Below are 20,263 nucleotides of genomic sequence, written 5' to 3'. Positions count from 1 at the left end.
GGGTAATAACACGCCCTCCCCCATCACTGTGGAGCCGAAGTAAACGCCAGGCCGGTGGAATAAGCCTTTTGGCGAGGATTACGATGCAGTTCACCGGATAGCGGATTCCTCCTCCGGGGAAGGCCCTTGCAAACGACGAGAAATAATACACTGTTATTACAAAAAAAAAAAATCTTTGAAAAAATATACTAGGTACTGTATAGTACCTAGTTGAGATTGAGATAGCCAGTAAACAATTTATATGTGGAGGAAACTATCAATGCTTTCGGGGTTCAGAATTATCTGACCCGCTGCGGAGTTGGGCTTCGGCCTCGCTGAGGAAAAAATAAACGCTACTTCCACATATCCGGCTTTAACAAAAATTCTGGACTTCTCAGATTCGTGCATTTAACTGCAGTTAAAATTTTTTTTTAAGCAATGACGTTCTTTTCCTGATCATCTTTAAGAAGGTCAACATTTCCGGGATATTTGATGTGTTTGCTTTGAATCAATTAGGTGCAATCTGTCCTTAAACAACCCGCTTTAAGTATTTTTTTCTAAATCCAACCACTGAACTGGTCCTTCTCTCCTGATGTGGGAAGTGTTGGGGCCTTTTCACACACACCCTAAATTGCAATATCCTTAGTTTTGTCCATAATAAACTGCCCCTGGCTTTGAAATTTGAGGAGACTCTGGGATTTTAGGGAAGGCTCACGCTGCAAAGAGCGCCGTGTGCGCACCCACTCCTTCGTTGCCTTATTCTGGCAGAGTTTGGGAACTTGTGCTCAACAAAGACTAATGATTTTGATAGATAAAATTTATACACACATGCACGCACATGCATCACCTACTTTCTGTGAGATTCCCCCTGCTCACCCATGCACTGTATATTTGTAGGGAGAAAAATGACCATTTTAAGAAACCAATGAAAACATATTGGAATAAAGATTTAAATATAGGAAAAGAGGGAATTTGAACCTGGCCTCCAAAATTAAGTGAAATTATTTTTTAAAACTTGTTTTATGACAACCTGGATGGAGCGATGGGTCCATCAGAGTTTATCCTCAGTGCCAGCTTTTGAAAATTATAGGTATTTACCGGTATAATTTTTGCATTATTTGCAAAACATGCAAAGGATCTCACTTTTCCATCTAAGAAATTGATGCAAAACCCCAGTCAGGTTTATAGCGGTACATTCCAAATAAGCAATACAGACTTCTCTGGAAGCCTTGAAAATCGAATGACTTTTCTGAATTGGCCTTTTTCAGAACAAAGGTTTCCCCCAGGCTGCTGGATAGACCTAGAGAATACACCTAGTTGGAACCCAGTGACAAGCCCAATGTCTGCCCCAGGGAATAAGCCTGCCCTGGTGGCCACGGTTGCTGACCACCCCATTGTTTTGAGTAGGAACTTTCCGTTTTCTCCAGTCCCGCCAACTCCCCCCCCCACCCCCCGCCACAATCCCCTATCCCAGCACAGCTGGGACCCTTTTGCTCAGATTCCACTCCCCCATCCATGGTTCATCCCATTCTGAATATTTTTACAAAATCGAAAGATCGCTTTGGGTTTCTAGCTTGCGCGGGGAGCTAAAATCGTCAACTTTTCCACTTAGGCCTCCCCTTGCTTTTCAAACTTAGGGAGCGATGGGAGGGGGTGGGGAGTGTGGATGTGCTGAGCACCTATAGCGTCACCCAGCACCGCACAAACCCAGCCACTTTCCCCAGCCCTGCTCAGACATCGGCCACCTCCCCACTCTCGCCCCAGCCAGTCTGAAATTGCTAAACTTGTGGCCTCTTACCTTGACACATTTCCGAAAATCACTGCCAAGGGACAGCTGGCTTCTCCACGTCGGGACGCCTGCGAGGCCTGGAGAAGGCGCGTTGCTTTAAATTACACCAATCGTTTCTTGAAGGTGAGCCCCCAATTTTTTGGTATGAAGGGGAGCGGGACAAGTGAAATAATGTAACGTGCTGCTCTTAGTATCAGAAGCGAACAAAGGCCAAGAATCGCGCTGGGGTTCCCGGCTCCCCGGCGGCTTTGACATTGATCGGAAGTGCGCCATCTCGTGGCGGCTGAGCGCCTAGGCCCGGCCCGAACTCCAGCCGAAGCCGGGAGAGAGAAGCAGGCTCCAGGCAGAGACAGAGGGAGAAAATGTGCCCAGACTGCTGCTGAAGAGATCTCACATTTACATCTAAGAAATTGCTGCAAAACCCCAGCCGGGTTTATAGCAGCGCATTCCAAATATGCAAATTGGCCGGCCCCGGACGGGTTTACGACCGCATTGTCACAGCCATCGGAGGATGGGCTTTTATAGGGCTCAGAAATCAAACCCGCGCCCGCTTGCCGCCCGCCCGCGAACAGTCCTCCTGGCTAGACTCTCTCTAAAACTTGCGATACTTCGGTTAATCTTTAACTCTCCTAAAGGAAGTCTTTCCTTAAACCTTGGGCTTCCCTCCCCAACCCCTCCCTACCCCCCACCCCAGGAGAGTCCTTGTTCATCTGTGTCTATCAACCTAGACATTCATCTCGGGGGGTCTGTCCCACTCCCCTTTGAGCTCGGTTTCCCCAGTCGCGCCAGTTAGACAAACACACAAACAAATAAACAAAGCGGAGTCTGGGGTCTGGGGCCTCTTTCCAAATTCGGATCTCTGCTGCTCTGGCCCTGCCTGGGTGGCTAGGGAGAGGGTGGGGTGGGGTGGGGTGGCAACAAAAGGCTCTGGCCTTTCCGCCCTGCCCCTCAAGGTTATGGGTGATGTCCAAATTTAAGGCAGAAGTTCAAAGGCAACAAACAAAGAGGAAACCGGCATCTTTCTTTCTCCAAAAGGAAAAGGCAGCCTCAGCTTGGAGCTGGGAGAAAGCGCCCTTAGAGACTCCTGAGAGCTCTGTCTTTGTACCCAGGCCGGTCTCCCTCTTGCTGAAGGGTTCCCCAGGGCACCCTAGAGTGGTTCCTCTTCAGTCCTGCTAGTCCTGAGGTGAGGGAGCCCAACCTGGGATCAGACCCATTGACTACCTCAAGCCCGGAGATTTTCTCCCAGGGCTGGGTCATTCAGAAGATGAACCCATATTCCAGGTCATGAGATATCCCATTTCTGGGACCCTATTTCCCCAAAGGACCTGGCCAGTCACTTTAGCTTTCTAAACCTGGCTTCTAGTGGAGTTAAATCCTGACTAAGACACCTCCCCACACTCTCAGAGGCCTGGTAACTTGCCCTTTTCCTGGTGTGTGTGTGTGGGTGCTGGAGAGTAGACATTTGGCAGTAAAAGGTGAGCAAGGAGAGGAATGTCACACCAGGACCCAATACTCAAGTTTCCACAGTCTTTATTTTCCTTGTGCCCTATAGCCTGTATACATGCTGCGACATTTGTGGTGAGTGAAAACGGAGGACAGGCCAACACTCCTGTTACAAACAGAGCCACCAGACTCTTCTTAACCCAGGGAGGCAGAGAAGATTCAATGGGAGGGCTCTGGCTCTCTCAGCTGAAGTCCCCAGACACTGTCCGGCAAATTACCTCAGAGCAAACCCCCAACACTTTCCAAATATTGCAATTAAAAAGACCATTCCCAACACCCTTCCCGCCTCCTCCAACACCCCTAAGGAAATCAACTAATGGCAAAAAAAAAAAGTATTCAAACAAAATAGGTTATGGTTCCTTTATTTACAAGTCTTTTGAACACCATCCCTGTATGAAGCGTACATTCAAATATTCTTAGCAGTGAGTGAGTTTAACCGTGGAACACTGTAAACAGATAGAGCCTTTAAATATTTTCTTCATCTTTTTCCCCCTCTACATTGCATCTCTTAAAATTCGCTTTGGTTCCTGCAGGGAAATATATATATATAATATAATATTTATCTTTTAAAATAATTCCAAATCACTCTTGAGCTCTTGTAAGGTCGCTGGAAGCTTCTAAGCTCAGTTCTGAGGCATTGAAGGGCAGAGTGCAGTGCCGGAAATGAGTGTTTTGGGGGACTTGAGCCCCCCATAGCTGGGGACTGCTGGCCAGGCCAACTCCTCCGCTGAGCAAATCCAAGCTTCAAATAAGTGTGGCAGAGACTTTGCCAAGCTGCTGCACTCCATGGGCGTTTCCTGTAGAGATCCAAGGGCCAGCGGACTGGGTGCAGCTTCTTAGCTTTTTGATGTCTTCTACCTCCAGGGTATCGTCTGCTCTGCAACCAGACTTTAGGCCTGAGTGGCAGACCAGGATGAAGACCCTCATCGGTAGGAAAACCTAGGTGAGCTGCAGGAGGCGACTGCTATAAGTTCAGGCCTGAGACAGTGCGATGAGTGGCTAGGAGAGCGGGAGAGCCACTAATGCCACCTGGAATAGTAGAATTTTTTGTTTTCCCTCAAGGATCAGCAGCCTCCCACCTCGTATCCACCTCTTAGTCCAGCCGTCTTTCACATTGGCTTTGGAAAGCAGCCCCATTACGGACATCTAGGAATCCTCCCCTTTCCTCCTGCTCCTGTCCCCAAGCTGAACTGGGTTTGGAGATTGAATAGCTTCTTGATACAAGGGTCTTGGGGGTGGGCAGCCTCCCTGTGGAGGGTCCTGGGAGGGGGGTTTGATCTCCAGGGGGCCTGGCAGGGGGCCCAGTCCCTGATGGAGACCACACCCAGCCTGAAGCTCCGCAGTCTCCAAGAGTGAACCACCAGGGGTCCCAAACCATTCATTCTTGTTGATGCTCAACTCCGAATCCAATTATTATTAGGAATCTTAACCACAGATGCCCGAGATAGTCCCGGGCTGCCTCCTGGGCCGCCTCCTTTAGGGCTATCTCCCGATAGCAGCTCCTCTCTTGCACACCTCCTTTCTTCAAAAGTCACCTTGTGCCTTGACTTTGTCAAGGGCGAAATCTGCATATAATCTCATGTGTATGAAGCCCCCCACCCCATTCCAGCTGGCTGGAGCCTTATAGGAGCGGATTGGCCGAGTAATACTGTAATCGGTCTCTGTTAATTTTTTTTTCCTTCATTCTCCTATTCTGAAACCAGATTTTGACTTGACGGTCGGTGAGGTTGAGCATGCGAGACAGCTGCAGGCGCTTCTCTTTGTTGATGTACACGCTGAAGAAGAACTCCCGCTCCAGCTCTCGGATCTGGTACTTGGTATAGGGGCAGCGCTTTTTTCGGGTGCGTTGGCCACCTGTGGAGGGAGAAGGAGGCAGTAAGCCAGGTGTGTGTGTGTGTGGGGGGCTGCAATCCATCCCAGCGCCCTGAGTGAAGGAAAACAGCTAGCTCCAGGGATTGGAGGCCCTGCCTAAGCCCCATCAGAGTCTCCCCAGGCCCCTACCTTCAGGCTCCTACTGTGGGCTAGGGACAGGCTGCTGGAGGAGGCTCAGCCCCAGATAAGAGTCAGCTCCCTAGATAGGCCCCGGGGGAGGCTGCTCACACTGCCTCCAGAGCAGAAAGGAGGGCTCCTCACATCAACAGGCGAGTTTGTGCTGCGGAGGCCGCTTTCAAAGCCGCTGAGTGGGGGTTGCCCACTGCCTCCTGCCCCGCCAGACTAAACAAACAGCCGCCGGAGGACATTTCACCTTCCAGCACCTGGGCAGCCGGTTCCCGAGGCAGTAAAGGCGGCCCCAGCCGGTCTTTCTCCTCGTTAACATCTGGGGCGGCTGAGAGTGTTTTGTCAGCCTGAGTACGGGCCACAAGCTCCTGCCTTCCTGGCCAGCCTCCTAGCTTCTGTGAGGTCAGGAGATGGCAGCAGAAGCCCCCTACCCTGGGCCTTCTCTGAGCCCCAAGGGCACACAGCCATCCTGGTCCCCCGTTAGAGCAAGGCTGCTGTTTTAGGTAAGGCGGAGGGAAGAGGGTTTCCCCAAAGCTGCGGACCGGCTCGTCTTGCTCCGCTTTTCGATAAAACTCCACAAGACATAAAGAAAAAAAACCCGCTTTTGACAGATTGAATAACAATTCTGAATAACACGCGGTTGGACCGAAGGCGGCACGTAATTGCCACTGCGCCAGAAGAAAATGGCTTCCTTTGGACAAAAAGGCCAACTTTGGGTTAATTTGTTTCTTTTAATATATTGCTCGAGCTAAGCGGGCTATTTTATCTGTTAAGCACGCTTCTAGCGCCATCGTTAAACAGCGATGCCTTTGAATCGCGGCCGGGCCTGGAGACCCGGCGCAACACATGGCTTTTATAAAAATCTCCGGATTACCTTGCTATCAAAGGCTCCCAGAACCCTTGCAGGGGGAATTTACAGGCGCCCACCTCCGGCTCCCCAGCCCCGAGCTGGCCCCGAGCGGGGTCGAGGTGCCGGGCTTGGGAGCTGGGAATGAAAAAAGGGAAAAAGGGAGTTGTTTTTTTTCTTCTTCTTCTTCTTTTTTTTTTTTTGCAGGCATGCCTTGGCCGGTGGGTATTTCACGGCCAATTTCAGCACTCGCCACGTGATCCCGCCTTTTATAACAAAGTTTTGTTGGGGGAAACCTAAAGGCCCTTCATAAACCTTATATGCTTATAAAACAGCATATAAAAATTTAACAGCGGTGCTGCGCTAGATTTCCAACTCCCCTTTCCTAAAGCGCAGGGCGCTGCCTTTATACGTACTGGAGCCGCCGGCCTTGTCCTCAGTGTGGCCGGAAGACGACTCGGGGCTGCTGCTGCTCTCGGGGCGCCGCCGCCGCTCCCTGTCCTCCGCCGCCGTCGCGGCCGCCGCCTCCCGGCAGCTGCCGGCGCCGTGGTCCGAACTTGAAGTTGCGGGCGCGCCCGTGGCCGCTGCCGCCGCCGCCGCGGAGGTTGCCGCGGCCGCCGGGGGTCCCTTCTCGGCGCTCTTGTCCCCGGGGTAGTCCGAGGAGGCGAGGTTTTCCGGGGTGCCGTAGGCCGTCTCGAAAAACTGGTCGAAAGCCTGCGGCAGGACGCCGTTCCTGCCCACCGTGCTATAGAAATTGGACGAGACGGCGGGGGTGGGGTGGTGGTAGACGTTGGCCGAGCTCTTGGCCAGCACGTCGCCAGGCACGCCGGCCGCGCTGGGCGCCTGCAGGCACTCTCTGTGCACGAGCTCCTCCGCGGAGTAGCAGTGGGCCAGATTGCCGCGGGGGTGCCACTTAGCGGCGGGCTCAATGGCGTACTCTCTGAAGGTCACTTCGCGCACGGGTTGGACCTGGGGCAGGTTGGAAGAGTAGGAGTATGTCATTGGGCGCGAAGACGGGGTTTGGGGCAGAAAAGAAGGGAGGCTGGAGAAATCTGGACCCGAGACGTAGTAAGTACAACTTGGCAAATACATGTTAGAGGAGCAGGGACCACGCTCATCAAAATCCATCATTGGGCTACCTTGGGCTCTCCGCAGTAGCCGAGCTTAACATGATTCTCCACTGCAGCTGCCTCTTTGAAGCGGATCCGTGAAGTAGAAATTTGGAGACGTAAGCTGACGTGGAAATCTATCCCCATCCTTAGCAGGGAGGTGCTGGTCATGTGACCCGATGTTGAAATTGACAAGCTGCGAGCTAGTCCGGGCCTTTTTTTTTTTTTTTTTCCCCTTTCCTTTTTTTCCCCCCCTCCCTCCCCGGCTTCCTTTCTTTGTAGCCACCTCAGGGGAAGCAACAGATCGTCACTCGGTGTTCTCACCGAAAGCACGTAATCGCCGGTGTAACTCATGTTGGCTGGGGGGCCTCCCGGCGCGCGGCGAGGCTGGGGGCTGGGGTGCGCCCCGCTTGTGCTCTGCTTGCGCTCACGGTCCTGGCTCTCAAGTGCGCCGAGGGCGGTGAGAGAGCTCAACTCCTGCCACCCACCACTCCCCGGGTGAGGGTTGCCCTAGGCTGGGGTGGGGGGGGTGGCCGGGTGGGAGCTCATCGCTGTGTGGCCCGTGCGTGGTCTCGGAACAAGTTCGCTTGGAGGATCGCGTTCGCGCCTCTTTCTTCGCTGTCCCCCTCCCACAGACTTGCTCTGGGGGAGTCACCTCTGCCTCCGACCCTTTGGGGCCAGGGTTCGCAGCCGTGGATGTGCCTGCTTCGTGGCTTGCCTGATTTGCACGGTGACTTGATTACACGCTCGCATTCATGGTCACTTCCGAAGCGCTTTAAGTGCTTTCCGTCCCTAAACCGCCAACAACCAGGGCGGCTTCCCCCGCGGTTTGTCAGGGATCCGCAGGTCCCGGAGGGCCTTCGTCTTACCCGGGATCCACCTTCCCTTCATCCTCCTTGCGGGCGTCCTCACCCCACACCCTGCCCTTGGAGAGACCCCCTCCTCCTGCTCGCTGCCTGCAGGGGTTCGGAGTCCTCTGCAGCTCCAGACGCGCGGGGGCTGCGCCGCTGCGCACTGGCCCGCGAGCCCGCCTGGTCTTCTGGAGCTGAGGACTCGGGAAACCATGCAGTAGAGGCGAGTCTTGGGCTGTTTTAGAGGCGCTGACATCCGAGGAGCTTTCTCCTGGGTATGCTGCACCTTCCGGGGGCCCACTAGGCTGCTAGCGAACTCCAGAGCTGTAGGGAGAATGGGGGCAGTGAGAAAGGAGCGAAGACCCGGGAGCGTGGTTGAGAAAGTGGTAACGCGCCTCCTCTCCTTACTTACAAAGCGTGAGAACCAGGGATGTGCAGGGCAGAAACTCAGAAGGCTCGGCGCCTTTCCTGCTACTCATCCCACCGAAGAAACACAATGCCAAAGAGAAAGGACGCGCTTCCCAAACTCCCAGCACCTTGGGGTGATAAGGACTGCTGAAAAGACTAGATCTGAGCTAAAGATACAGACAGAGGCCGTATCGGCTAGTGTGAGTCTAGCTTTCTTGGGAAGAGGAAAGATTGATGGTGAAAAATGCTCACCATCCTGCAGGATTGAATGAACAATGTTTGGGAGAAGCAACGAAGAGGACAAGGGGCAGCCAGGCAGGGCCAGAAGCTGGGAGGGGCCCAGCCCTGAGGCTTCCCCACACCTATCTTCTTGGAAGGAGCTGGATGTCGCTGAAAGAAAGTTGAAAATGAAAAAGAATAACCTTTTTCCTTTCCCCACGCAGGAAATAGCCAAAGGTATTTATATATCTTGGGGAGATTTAGAGTATAAACTCTAAGATCTTTGGTATTTAAGTGTCAACATCGATTTATTTATTTATAGCTGAGCTGACTGTAACTGACTCAATAACAAATCTAATCATGTATTGCACTGGAAAAGAAATATTCTCATTATGTATTTTCTCCAAATGATGGCCCACCACTGCATTTGAATGCCCGTTGTAAATATCAATAATATCGAGTAATTACTTTGTAGTAGAGTAAACTAATTTATTAGCATTAATGTTTGTGTGGCTCCTAGCTCCCTCCTTTACAAGGTTAGCTTATCACAAATCATACTACTCAGACACATTGGTTTAATGAACTCTTTATTCAGGGTTTGCTGCAAGAACTTTCATGCCCCTTGAATCCCTGAGAGCTGAACTCGAAATTATTTGTGCATCTTCAGCTTGACATATTTGTCCACTGTGACTTGTGCAGAGGGCAGTGGCAGTGTGAGGGAGGAGGGCTGGTGGAAAGGAAGGTTGTTGGGGAAGGGTAGTTTGAGATCTCCTAAAGCCAGGAATCACAGTTATAGCATTGCCCTGCAACGAAGAAACTTCGATTTCCAGCGGTGACCAACAAGGCAAAATACTTATATCTCCACAGCATCTCTTTCTCGGAGACAGAGTATCAAAGGGAAAAGGAGACTTCCCGAACAGCAGTATTTGAGCTTTCCCTGGCTTGATTTTGGCTCTCCTAAACTCTCCTAGCAGCCCACCCAGTCCCCGCCACCCCCACCCTCGAACAAAAGGAATGCTTGAGGGGTTTCAGTGACTTTGCCATAACAAAGGCGCCACCATTGCGGGGCTTGCCCCGCCCCTGGGTGAAGGCAAACAAATTCTTGCACTTGTATTAGGGCTTTTAAGACGATAATTGAACCCGGGGGCGTCTAGGAGAACCGAAAACAGTTCTAGACAGACCTGGGGTTTTATAGCACTTTTGGCAGTCAACTTCAGCTTGTGCCTGAGCAGACCGGCTGCGGTGGCCCGCCAGCGGGGGACGCCAGGCCGCCTCCCCCAGCAGCATGCAGCACCTCTCCTAATTAGATCGCTTTCCCCCTTGGTGCCAGGGAGAAGGAGTCCCCACAGAAAGGTCGGTATGGGGATGTGCTCTGTTCTGCATAACCAGTGCCTCCCTCCCGTGTCCTAGAGAGCCAAGTCAAGAGGGAGCCGGCAGGTCTGGGTCCCATGGGTGTCTGCAGGAGACAAAGGCGAATTCCCGAGGAAAGGCTGGAGAGGAGGAAGGCACTCAGGGAGACATGGGCAGGGCAATTCCGAAGGTTGTACTGAATTAGGGTGCCGGGTGGGACTTGTAGCCTGGAGGGAGCGTGTGGGGGTGCTGCCGTCAAGATGGATGAGGGGAAAGGCTTTTGACACCAGGAGAAAGGGAAATGCCTGGAGTGGCGAATGGTTTAGTTCCCCAGCAGGGACAGGAGGGGGTGCTCAGATCCCCAAGGCTGCACGCTGTTCCCAGCTTTGCCCGCTGCAGCTCCTCTTGCCCAGAACATACCCGCGGTATGAATGTTTTGGTGGGGGGAGTTCGAGGGTGGTGGGCATAGTTCCGAGGATCAGACCAAATCTTGAGGCAGCAAGAGAGGCAGAGCTGCGGGTCCTTGGTTTTGACTTTGCTCTGAGTCTAATTGACTCTTCCACTTCGCAGGAGGCCCAACAGCGTTGCTGAGCCCACCCGGCTCAGGGGAAGACTCGACGGGGGCCAAGGCTATCCTGAAAGGCCAAGTCTGAATTGCATTTCTTGAGGAGGCTGAGATGAGCAAGACTATGGCATTGGCCCTAGAGACTGGTTTCCCATGAGCTGTTCTTCCTCAGGAGCTCCACAGCGCGGGGCCATCTCCAGAAAACAGCCTTCAGCGTGCGTTTCCTTTAATCGTCTACCCGGAGCCCCACGGCAGCGACGTAATGCAAGAGGCCAAAAATGTTTTGGAGGAAGAAAAACAAAGGCAGGAAGTGGCGGCGGCCTGACGGTGCGTGTGTCTGCGGAGAAGGGAGGGAACCATTTCAATCTCTTCTTGTTTTTCCAAACTTCAAGGTCTAGGCAGTCCTCGCAGGGCCGGCCAGGTCGCTCCCCGCGCAGTATTTGGAGATGGCTACCCGGAGAGGAGAAGGATGGCGCCCGCGCCAGTCTTGTCAGGCTGAAACAGCTAAAGAGACGATTTGCTCAGCAAAGCAGACCAAGTCTTTCCAAGGCTTCCTTTGATTTGGCCCTAAAGATGGGGGGATTGGGGAGTTCTGCAGCGCTTCAGGACCCTGCTCGGGCGGGTTAAGTGCGTCCTGGCAGGGATGATTCTTGCGCCCTGCGCTCCACGCGCCTTCCCAGGTGGGAGATCGGAATAAAGTGTGTCCAGGTGCTTCTGCCCAGCACTGACGCCTCCGCTTCTTCTTGCAGCCGAGGGGTCTAGGCAGCAGCCGGAGGGCGGTTGTTGGAGATGCCCCGGGTTGGGTAGCCTTGGCGTGGTCAGTGCGTACGGCGGTAATGGGAGGCCTTTTCACCGGGGTTGTTATGCTGGGGGGTGTTTCCAGCACAGTCATCCGAGGTACAGGAGCCGAAAGGACTGTCACTCGATAGGCAGCTTAACACCCGCTCACTCCAATGGAGGTTAGAGCTGGAGGCAGGGAGCACCTCCAAGCAGGGTTCCCAACCCCCGCTGGCCCTGCTGCTAGGCTGCCCTCTGCTTTCCTTGGGGCTGGCTTGGGTGCCGGCAGTGGCTCACAGTGCCCTAAATCTGAGAATCCCGAAGTCCCCAGTGCCTGCACTTGCAGCCTTTTGATTGCTCAGTGGATAGTCCACAGTCTGAAGGCCAACACCAAGCTGCCTGCTCATCACATTCCTTCCCTAGCTGGTCCTGTCTCTCTGCAGCTCCTGCTGGCCTGTCTCCCACCCTGCCTCTTTCCAGCTGAGTCTCCCGTTCTCCGGCCTCCTGCCTCCTCTGACGCCTCTCTGAGTCTGAGCAAGAACCGAGGTGCCACTGGATGGCACCCAGTACCCAAGCACAGAGAAGCGGGGCTGTTAGCTTCCTGACTCTTCCTCTGTGCTGGCCTCCACCAGGGATCTGAACCGGATTTCTCACCTTCTGAATACTCCATTCCAAGGCCCTACCCGTGTCCTTTTTCTCTCCTTCTCTCTCTCACCAACACTTCCATTTTCTCTTCTTGGGACCCAGCTCCTGCTTTTCTAGGCCCAGCAATCCTGGATGGCAGCCGGCCTGGGAGGAGTCAAACCCACTTGACAGATGGAAACTCTCTCCCAAAGATCTACAGTCATTTATCTGTGGATCGCTTAAGGCACCAACTTTTATTTTTTTTTTTTTGCCTCTTCTTGCTGGTCTGAGCTCCTACTTTCCTCTGTCCTTAAATGTCACACAGAAAGCTGTTTCTAGAAAGCTACACAGAAGACTATTTCAACCCTAGTGACCATACTGCATGCAGGTGTAAGAGTCAGCTGGAGGACCGATGGTGGAAATGGCCACAGAGCCCTTTCCGGGTTGGAGGCCAGGCCTCCACTGGGGGAATCTCTCCTTCTAAGTGGGAGGTGTCCTGGAGGTACATCTGTCCTCCATGGTGAGCCTGGGAGATGGGTTGTCTGAGAAGGCCCAGGAAATCTAGTATTTGTTTTCAGGAAACCAGGAAATGGTCTTTTGGCAGGTCAGGGCCAGCCTATCACATTTCCAGGTGCTATCTGGAGGCTACACATGCTGAGGCTGTGATGAAGTATCAGGAGACTCCCCCTCTATCACTGCCAGGTGGAGGCAGGGGTTAATTTATCCCCTTGGCTTGATGAGGTACCCACTCAACCACAAGCTCCTCTACCCTTCCCTAAAGCAGAAGAACAGGTAATACCTTGAACTTGACCTTTTGGTTGATTCTGATCCACAGGATCAATCCTCAGAGGTCCCTAAACATCTGAAAAAGTCCACATCCTTCTCCTGGCCTCTGAGGGGTGGGGCATAGGGCTCAATTGAGGGTCTCAGACACCCAAACAATCTGGTTATTATTTAGTTTAGTGAGTCCTAAACTGATGAGAGAAAGAGGGTTACTTCCTTCGAGAACTATTATTTTTATTGTTGTGTACTATTAAAGATTTCCCCCCCCTACCAAGTGGGAACACTTGTGGGGTGAGAGCAAGTTTGAAGAGCAAAGCCCTGATTCTCAGTGTCTGCCTTCCATTCTCTCTGCAACTTCGGCCCAAACGGGTTTCCCCAGCTGAGTAGGTCTGCAATAAAGAGAACAAACAAGGGTGGCCCAACCAGAAGTTCAGCTCTGGCCCTGGGATCTTGGCCCCCACAGCTGTGGCTCATAGGAAATCCCTATGGCTCGAGTTCCAACTGCCTCCTAGGACAGTTCCCCAGGCTCCTCCATTTCTACTCAGCTAGGATCCATGGCTCACGTTCCAGACTGGAGAAGAGCGAGCCCTCGTCCAGCCCAACCCTCCCCTAAGAGTCTGCGCAACATGCCCTGCCAGGCAGTTCTTCGATGGTACCCATCCACAGACAATCTCTCCGGCAGCTAATGTCCCCTCAAGGCCCTGCTCCACCGTGCAGCCCCAGGGATTAAAGCCTGGCTTTTCTGTTTTCTGTGAAAAAAAGACAAGTCATTTGCAGAGCCTCTTTAATCCACCTGGAGCAATAAGCTCCGAGGCAGACCAGGCGTAAGCTATTTGTTGACCAGTGGGCCTGATATGGTGACCTGCTGCAGCCAGCTATGGGAAAAGGGAAGGGACTCCCACACCTGCAGAGCACAGTGACGGGGTTCTTGGGGCCCAGGAGTCAGGGATTTTTACTTCTGGCAGAGTGTACCTCACTCTTTGGCCCTGATTTTAGGTAGGAGAGGAAGAACATCAAAGGTCTCACCAAAGGCCTGCCACGCTCGGAGGGAGCACTGAGGGAGAGGACTTGGACTCAGGGACCTCAAAAGAGGCTCCCAGCAGGGTGCTTGCTGCCCCATCCAATTCCTGGCCCACAAGACCCTCTGGCCCAGCCGGGTCCCTTGTTTCCATGGGAGTTCTGAACTCCATCTTGCCACCTCCGGTCTCCCCACCTTGCAGGTGCTGCCTGTCAACCAAGCTAGGCCTCCCAGGGCTTGGAAATCTCCTGGACTCTCCACCTCTGCTCTCCCAGGACACGACCAAGGCAGAGCCTGCCTGGCCCACCTCTGGCTGCCTGAAAACCTTTGAATAGGGCTGGGGTCGATGGAATTAGAAACCAAGAAAGAACCCCTGCCTCCAGTCCAAGAGCCCAGCCAGTTGTGTGTCCTGCGCCTTCCTACGGCCGGGCCGTCGCCACAACCTGCCCTGACCGGCCCTGACCGTGGAGACGGCCATGGCGCCGAGGACTTGACCTTTGCGTCTCCGGGGGGGAGGTCTCTCTCTGAGCTGGCGCGAGCGGGATTCTCTGTCTCCAGCGTCTCCCACCCAATAGCAACCGGGACAGCCCACGCCTGCATTGCCGCTCACCCCCATTCCCCGCTCCATTTTGAGCAGGGTCCTCAGACCCGCAGCTGGAACAAAGCCCCCAGCGGTGTTCTCGCCACCAGCTTTTCCAGCTCTTGTCACCAACTCCCCTAGGCCCAAAGGCTCAGAGCTACAGCCACGCGTTGCCAGGCCCTGCCGAGCGCCCTCTTCGCTCGCTTGACCCCGTACCACTCTAGGTACCAACCGGACCCGTCGCGGGGCCAGCTTCGTGCGCGCAGGGTCCTGGGCGGCTCGGGCTGCGGAGCGTGGCGGAGGCCCGCGGCTGCTCCGCTCCCCCGCTTTGGCTGCTCAGGTCCACAGCGCGGTCCCGCGGGCCCCGCGTGCTCTCGGCGCCCTCGGTGTTCACCCCACCCCACGGCCCAGAGCGGAAGTATTTGGGAGACAAAAACACGGTCTCTTTTCAGCCGGTCTCAGAACCCTTTTTAGAGAAAATGCTCCTGTCAAGTTTTATTTCCCGTTGCAAACCACCTTCCACGCTGCCAAGAATTAAGACTGGGAGAGATTAAATACCCGATTATTCTCTTGGGGAAGGAGGGGCGGGGCGGAGAGGGGGCACCCGCACAACACGTTCGTTTCCCTCGGCCTGTGCTCGTCCAATAACGCCTGGAGGGGCCCGCAGAGGCCCGCTCCGCGGCGGTGACGTCAGCCTGCAGCTGCGGGGCGACTCCCGGCCCCGGGGCCCCGCTCTCCCGAGTCCGCCCGGCGCGGAGCCGGGGTCCAGGGCCTTGCCCTCGGCCTGCGTCCCGCCGCACACCCGCAAGCCCTAAGCGACGCCGCTCTTACAGGACCGAGCCTCCATTTTGAGAACACGGTTCGTGGAGAAGCGTGAAGGTTTCGAGCCTCCTGTCTGTCCCCGAGGGGCGCGACATCAGGCGGCTGCGTCCGCCGCGGCTCACCCACGTCCCCGCACCCGGAGGTCGCCCGCGTCGCCGTACAGCCCCCGCACAGGCTTGACCGTCTCAGAGGCACCGTGGTCAGGATTTCTGCCGGGCGGGTCCAGCTCTTCAGGGCCGCGACGGGCCGGGCAGAAGTGAAATCAACTGTGGCCAAGGCCTTGGCTGCTTTCACGGAGGGATTTTTCTGTGCCAACGTCTGTTTTCTTCCCTTTAAAATCCAGTTGAAAATAGCAAACACCTTTCAGGCATTCGTCGGCGTTGCGTAGATGTGCGAGGATCCGAAAGTGGGTATTTTCACGAAGAATGAAGCCGGCTGTTATTTACCCGGCGGCCTAGCAGATGAAAACTTAATTATTGTGTGCCTGTCCTAAAACCCAGGCATAAATCTCCGCAGCCCTCCTGGATAACGCTACATTTTTGCTTACGAAAAGTGGGATGTGAGCAACGCGCTGCACATTTCTCTGATTCTCCAGGTCTTGGGCTGCTGACACGCATTCGATCAATTTTAAAGGAATGCGCATAAATCAGCGAGCCCCTAGCGTTTCCTTCGTAGAGGTCCACAAATCCGGAAGGGCGCCTCTGAACCCACTGGGTCTAAGGCTTAGCAGTCCCAGGACAGGCTCGGTCTCTGCTCCGAGACTCCAGAATTCGCAGAGAGGACGCAAGAGGCTGCATCTTCACCTAACCCCGCAAACACACTCCGCAGGGTGTAATCTGCGCACATGTTACACGTTGAAATCTGTGTCACTAACTATCCGCACACTTACTATCACCCTCAGCTGACTTGCGCTGCCTCATGAATAGTTAAGAAAACAATACAATTTTAGGTTTAGTTTTTTAAAGAATAGTTTTCTTTTCCCCCTTTCTTAAAAAATATTTCTTTGTTTCAAAAATAAATCAACTGCACAATTTAAATGCATGGCTTCAGCTCTGTATCAGGCATAGATAATAGTGAAATGCAAAGTGACATTTTACAATCATCCACTTAAAATACCTTAATAAATTTGACAGTATTAAGAGCAAATGGAAAAAGTAGGGTGTTTTTTTTTTTCTTTCTAAAGCCCATATTTACAATTTTTAAATGGCAACATGACAGGCTACTACGGGATTCAAAAATCCTTGCTAATTAAATAGATGAAAATGGTGTCTAGTGGTTTCCATATTTACAATGTCATATTCAGAAAGTTTTCATTTTAGAAAAAAATATACTAGAATCAGCTATTCAACCACACTCTGCCAGTGTCTGGTGTTATTTTTCTTATATGGTGGCTGGCGTTATCCTGAATGTCTTTTTTTTTCTACGGGTTTAGACTAATTGATATTTGGGCATTAGGGACCCATCATAACCCATGCTTACTTCAGGTTATCTGGTAGATCCATGGAAATTTTAAATAAGAGGGGAGTTAGGTAAGATCACCATTATTAACAACTGTTTTATAAGGGCGGGGGAAACCTTTGGAATATCTTCTGTCATTAGTTTCAAAAACTGCAGAGAGAAAAAAAAAGAAAACCACTACTTTACCCAGAGTTCCTGCAGTGGCGATCGCTTGTGAAAGGGGTGGTATTCGGGCTGCAGAGCTGCTGTTGGCCTCCTTCCTAGGCCTGAGGCTCAGAATATTTCTTACATCTAAAGAAAAATATCCCCCTTCAACAGAAGAGTCCCCTTTGGAGCTGTTCATAAACACGCAGTTTGATCCAGTTTTGAGGGGACTTTCTACCACTTTAAACATTTTGGGAAAAGTTGTTACTTTGGAATGATGGCAGCTCATTTAGAAATGGAGTGCTGTGGCACAAGAACTTAGGGAGGTTGATCTGAAGCATCATTTTCATTTGTTTCCACAAGTAGAACGAAAATCCTCAAGGCAGCAAAATTTGACTGCACTTCACAAGGCCATTCCATAAGCACATTTCAAGACCCTGCTGTTTTTGAGATAGGTTTAGAGATTCTTTAAGTCTCCATCTATAAAGAAGCTATATGTCTTCAGGTTGAAGAGGTTTCCGTCTGCCAGGTTTGCAACCAACCAACCAATATTATTTTATGTAAAATGATGATTACGGTTCTTCGGGCCACAATAACTTTCCTTTAACATAAAGATTAAAATTAACCTCATCTGAAACATCCTAAGGCTCTTGGTTCCACCAACATTGCAATGCGTATGTGCATAGCATGGTGTTGACAAAAACACATTATGCTATGTGTATATTAAATATATAAGCATACATATGTATTATTTATGACCAGACAGCACCTGATGTGTGGTTAGGGGTCAATAAGCAGTAGATATTATTATTATTGTTATTTTTGATGGTGGTTGTTAACATTAAATGTATATATTTCTTCCACAAATCAAATGGCAGCTTTGCAAACATCAATATAAGATTGCACAGCACCCAGGAGCAGCATTCAGCTGTGAACTATCCAGGATAACTCTCCTTCTGCATTCATATTATGGTCATTTTGTAGATATGAGGTCTTTAAGCTCTCTATACTGGCCTCTTAAGAGGTGGGTTTCTTTGAATTTCTTAAATGTAACTCTAGAACTCTAGAGTTAGCGAGGCATCTGAAACTTTTTATTTGCCGTATAGACTCCCCTCTAGCTCTAATTAGGATGGTAGACCACCTTGGAGGGTGAGGGCCAGCAAAGAATGGTTATTTAAGAACACCTCTTAGATTGTAACAAAAGTGTACAGCTTTAAAGCAGATCTGCAGAAATCTGATGCAGATCAAATAACTGTGAAAATAAATTGAACTTAGTCATTAAAGGAGCAAAACTTCATCATGTTAAGTACATTTTGTATCTCAACTTCTAGAAATCACCTTAAATTACATCTCAGGTCATTAGTAATTAATGATACTATATCTGTACAGATTCTACAAATATATACACAAGCACACACAAACACTGAAATGCATATATGCATACACATATATGATATATATTCACATATATACAAGCACATGTATAACTTACATATATTCAAATTTGCTCCATCTGGAGCCAAAGAAATGAGTACTGAATCTCAGAAGGAGGTAAGACCTGATTCCCTTGAAGATGAAGAATTACAAGGAAGTTTGTCAACGCGAGGTGGCGCCCTTGATCTACTAATCCAGCTGAGGCCAATTCATGAGCTGTCAAAAGTCAAGGTCACAAATTGCCTTTTTTTCGTCAAGGTCAAGGTTTAAGGCCTTTCCTAGTCCTGTCATTTCAACAAATATCAAAACCTGCCCTCTCAGACACATGCGGACCCAACAGCAGATTTTAAAATACGACAGCCTGGGCATCGCTGATACTAAACAAATGGTTTTCATTTTCCACAGGGAGCCTGAGAAGTTATACTATCTCTTCCTCCTTTCCTTTTTCTCCTTTTCAGAATACCTGACACTTTAACTTTCTTGAAGCACTTTTCTAAATTTTTAAGATTTTAGTTATGAGGGATTTCTCCCTTCGCTTAAACATTTGTAGCAAAAAAAAAAAAAAAACCTACATAAAAATAATGGTCCTTGGTTTGTATAGGATAAACCTGCTCCTTTTCTTTCTGTGCAGTGCATGTTTAGCATAGGAAAATAATGAGTATTTCCTTCAGATTTTAATGGCAGTGACTGTTTTATTAACATAATCAACATCACTATAGCACTATCTACAGGTCTAAGGTTTTTTAATTATTATTTTTAGTAGAAATATTTAAAAAGCAGGTGCACAAATACATTTTCACAGTGTGCCGAATGTCTTTATTTACAAGATAGCATTTTAGAGTGAATATGAACAAAATGAATGTGCTGATTGAAATAACTGCTTGATTAAAAATGAGCTGTGAAGATGAATTCCTAAACTTTCTAATACGGTCTCATAACACAATAAACAAGGAAAAATACTAATCCCTTAATAGATCAAAATATAGAATGTAAACATCTAAATGTTTTGGGGTGGGGGAATGGATTTCTTTTCTGAGTTTTCTAAAAAATAAAAAAGGAAAATTATTTATCCCGCAAAATGTTTAGTAAATATTGGAAAACAGCCATTTAAATGAAAACAAAATTAATTGTTTTTAAACCAAAGTCCACCATGTTAGGGGTTGGGACCTCTCAGGAGATCTGCTATGAAGGGAATTTTGTGAATCTTCTGACGCTTTCAATATTTTTAGACATAAAATCCTTTGGAAGTAAATGGTATCAGGGCAGAAAACATACTTCAAATGCCACAAAATGTGCTTGTGATAAGCAAATAAAAATTATCAGAAGGACATTCCCAACCTGGGGTTCCCTTGTAGCCTAAAAGGCTCAGCTGGTTGTATTCACTACCAAGACAAATGATCCTGGGAAGGGCTTTCTCTCCCTTTCTCCCTTCATAGTAAATAGTCCAAAATCATTATTTCAGTACCTTGTCTTTTCCCTTCTAAATCTATACATGTTTTGCAGAATATACAACGGTAGGATTCTCACTAACATTTACCTGAGCAGTCACTTAACATGCAAAGGGGATGGTGAAGGCAACCCAAGGACAAGCAGATGTTTACAACAGCCTCTTGCTTTTGTAACCAATTTTTGGATTATTACCATATAACATAATGTCCTAAAATATAATAGTCACATAAATACTTACAAGATTTCAGTAAATGCGTAACTTATCTGAAATTGCGTATTTGGGGGTTGACATTTGACTCTAGAGTTTGTCATTTAACGGTCTGGGTCTGGTGGGGTTGGCGGAAGGGTTGGCAGTCTTTACCATTTCTTAAAGTAAAGTTTTAAAAGAGTTGTAGATTCCAAGGAGAAAGAGATTCCCCCCTCAGGAAAGCAAAATGCCAGTGTCTCTCTCTTTCCCATTCTTCAATTGTTATTAAACATTATAATCATTAGCTGGGTAAAGCAACGAGTTCTGAAGCATTTCTTCAAGTTGCCCGCTTGTTCCACTTTTAATCCA

The 20,263-nt window shown here is 50.3% G+C and overlaps 1 protein-coding gene across 1 annotated transcript; it reads right to left on the bottom strand.

Moving 5' to 3' along the window:
* Nucleotides 1-4,892: 4,892 nt before the first annotated feature.
* On the bottom strand, nucleotides 4,893-7,247 carry HOXA11 (homeobox A11; the record flags this gene model as incomplete). Its single annotated transcript, XM_081079619.1, has 2 exons — nucleotides 4,893-5,125; nucleotides 6,533-7,247. 2 exons carry the CDS (start codon nucleotides 7,245-7,247, stop codon nucleotides 4,893-4,895), a joined length of 948 nt encoding a protein of 315 aa, XP_080935745.1.
* Between the last annotated feature and the right edge of the window lie 13,016 nt (nucleotides 7,248-20,263).

Source organism: Rhinolophus hipposideros (assembly GCF_964194185.1).
Source record: "Rhinolophus hipposideros genome assembly, chromosome: 18".
NCBI classification, from domain to species: domain Eukaryota; kingdom Metazoa; phylum Chordata; class Mammalia; order Chiroptera; family Rhinolophidae; genus Rhinolophus; species Rhinolophus hipposideros.
This window is presented reverse-complemented; position numbering and strand designations above follow the sequence as displayed.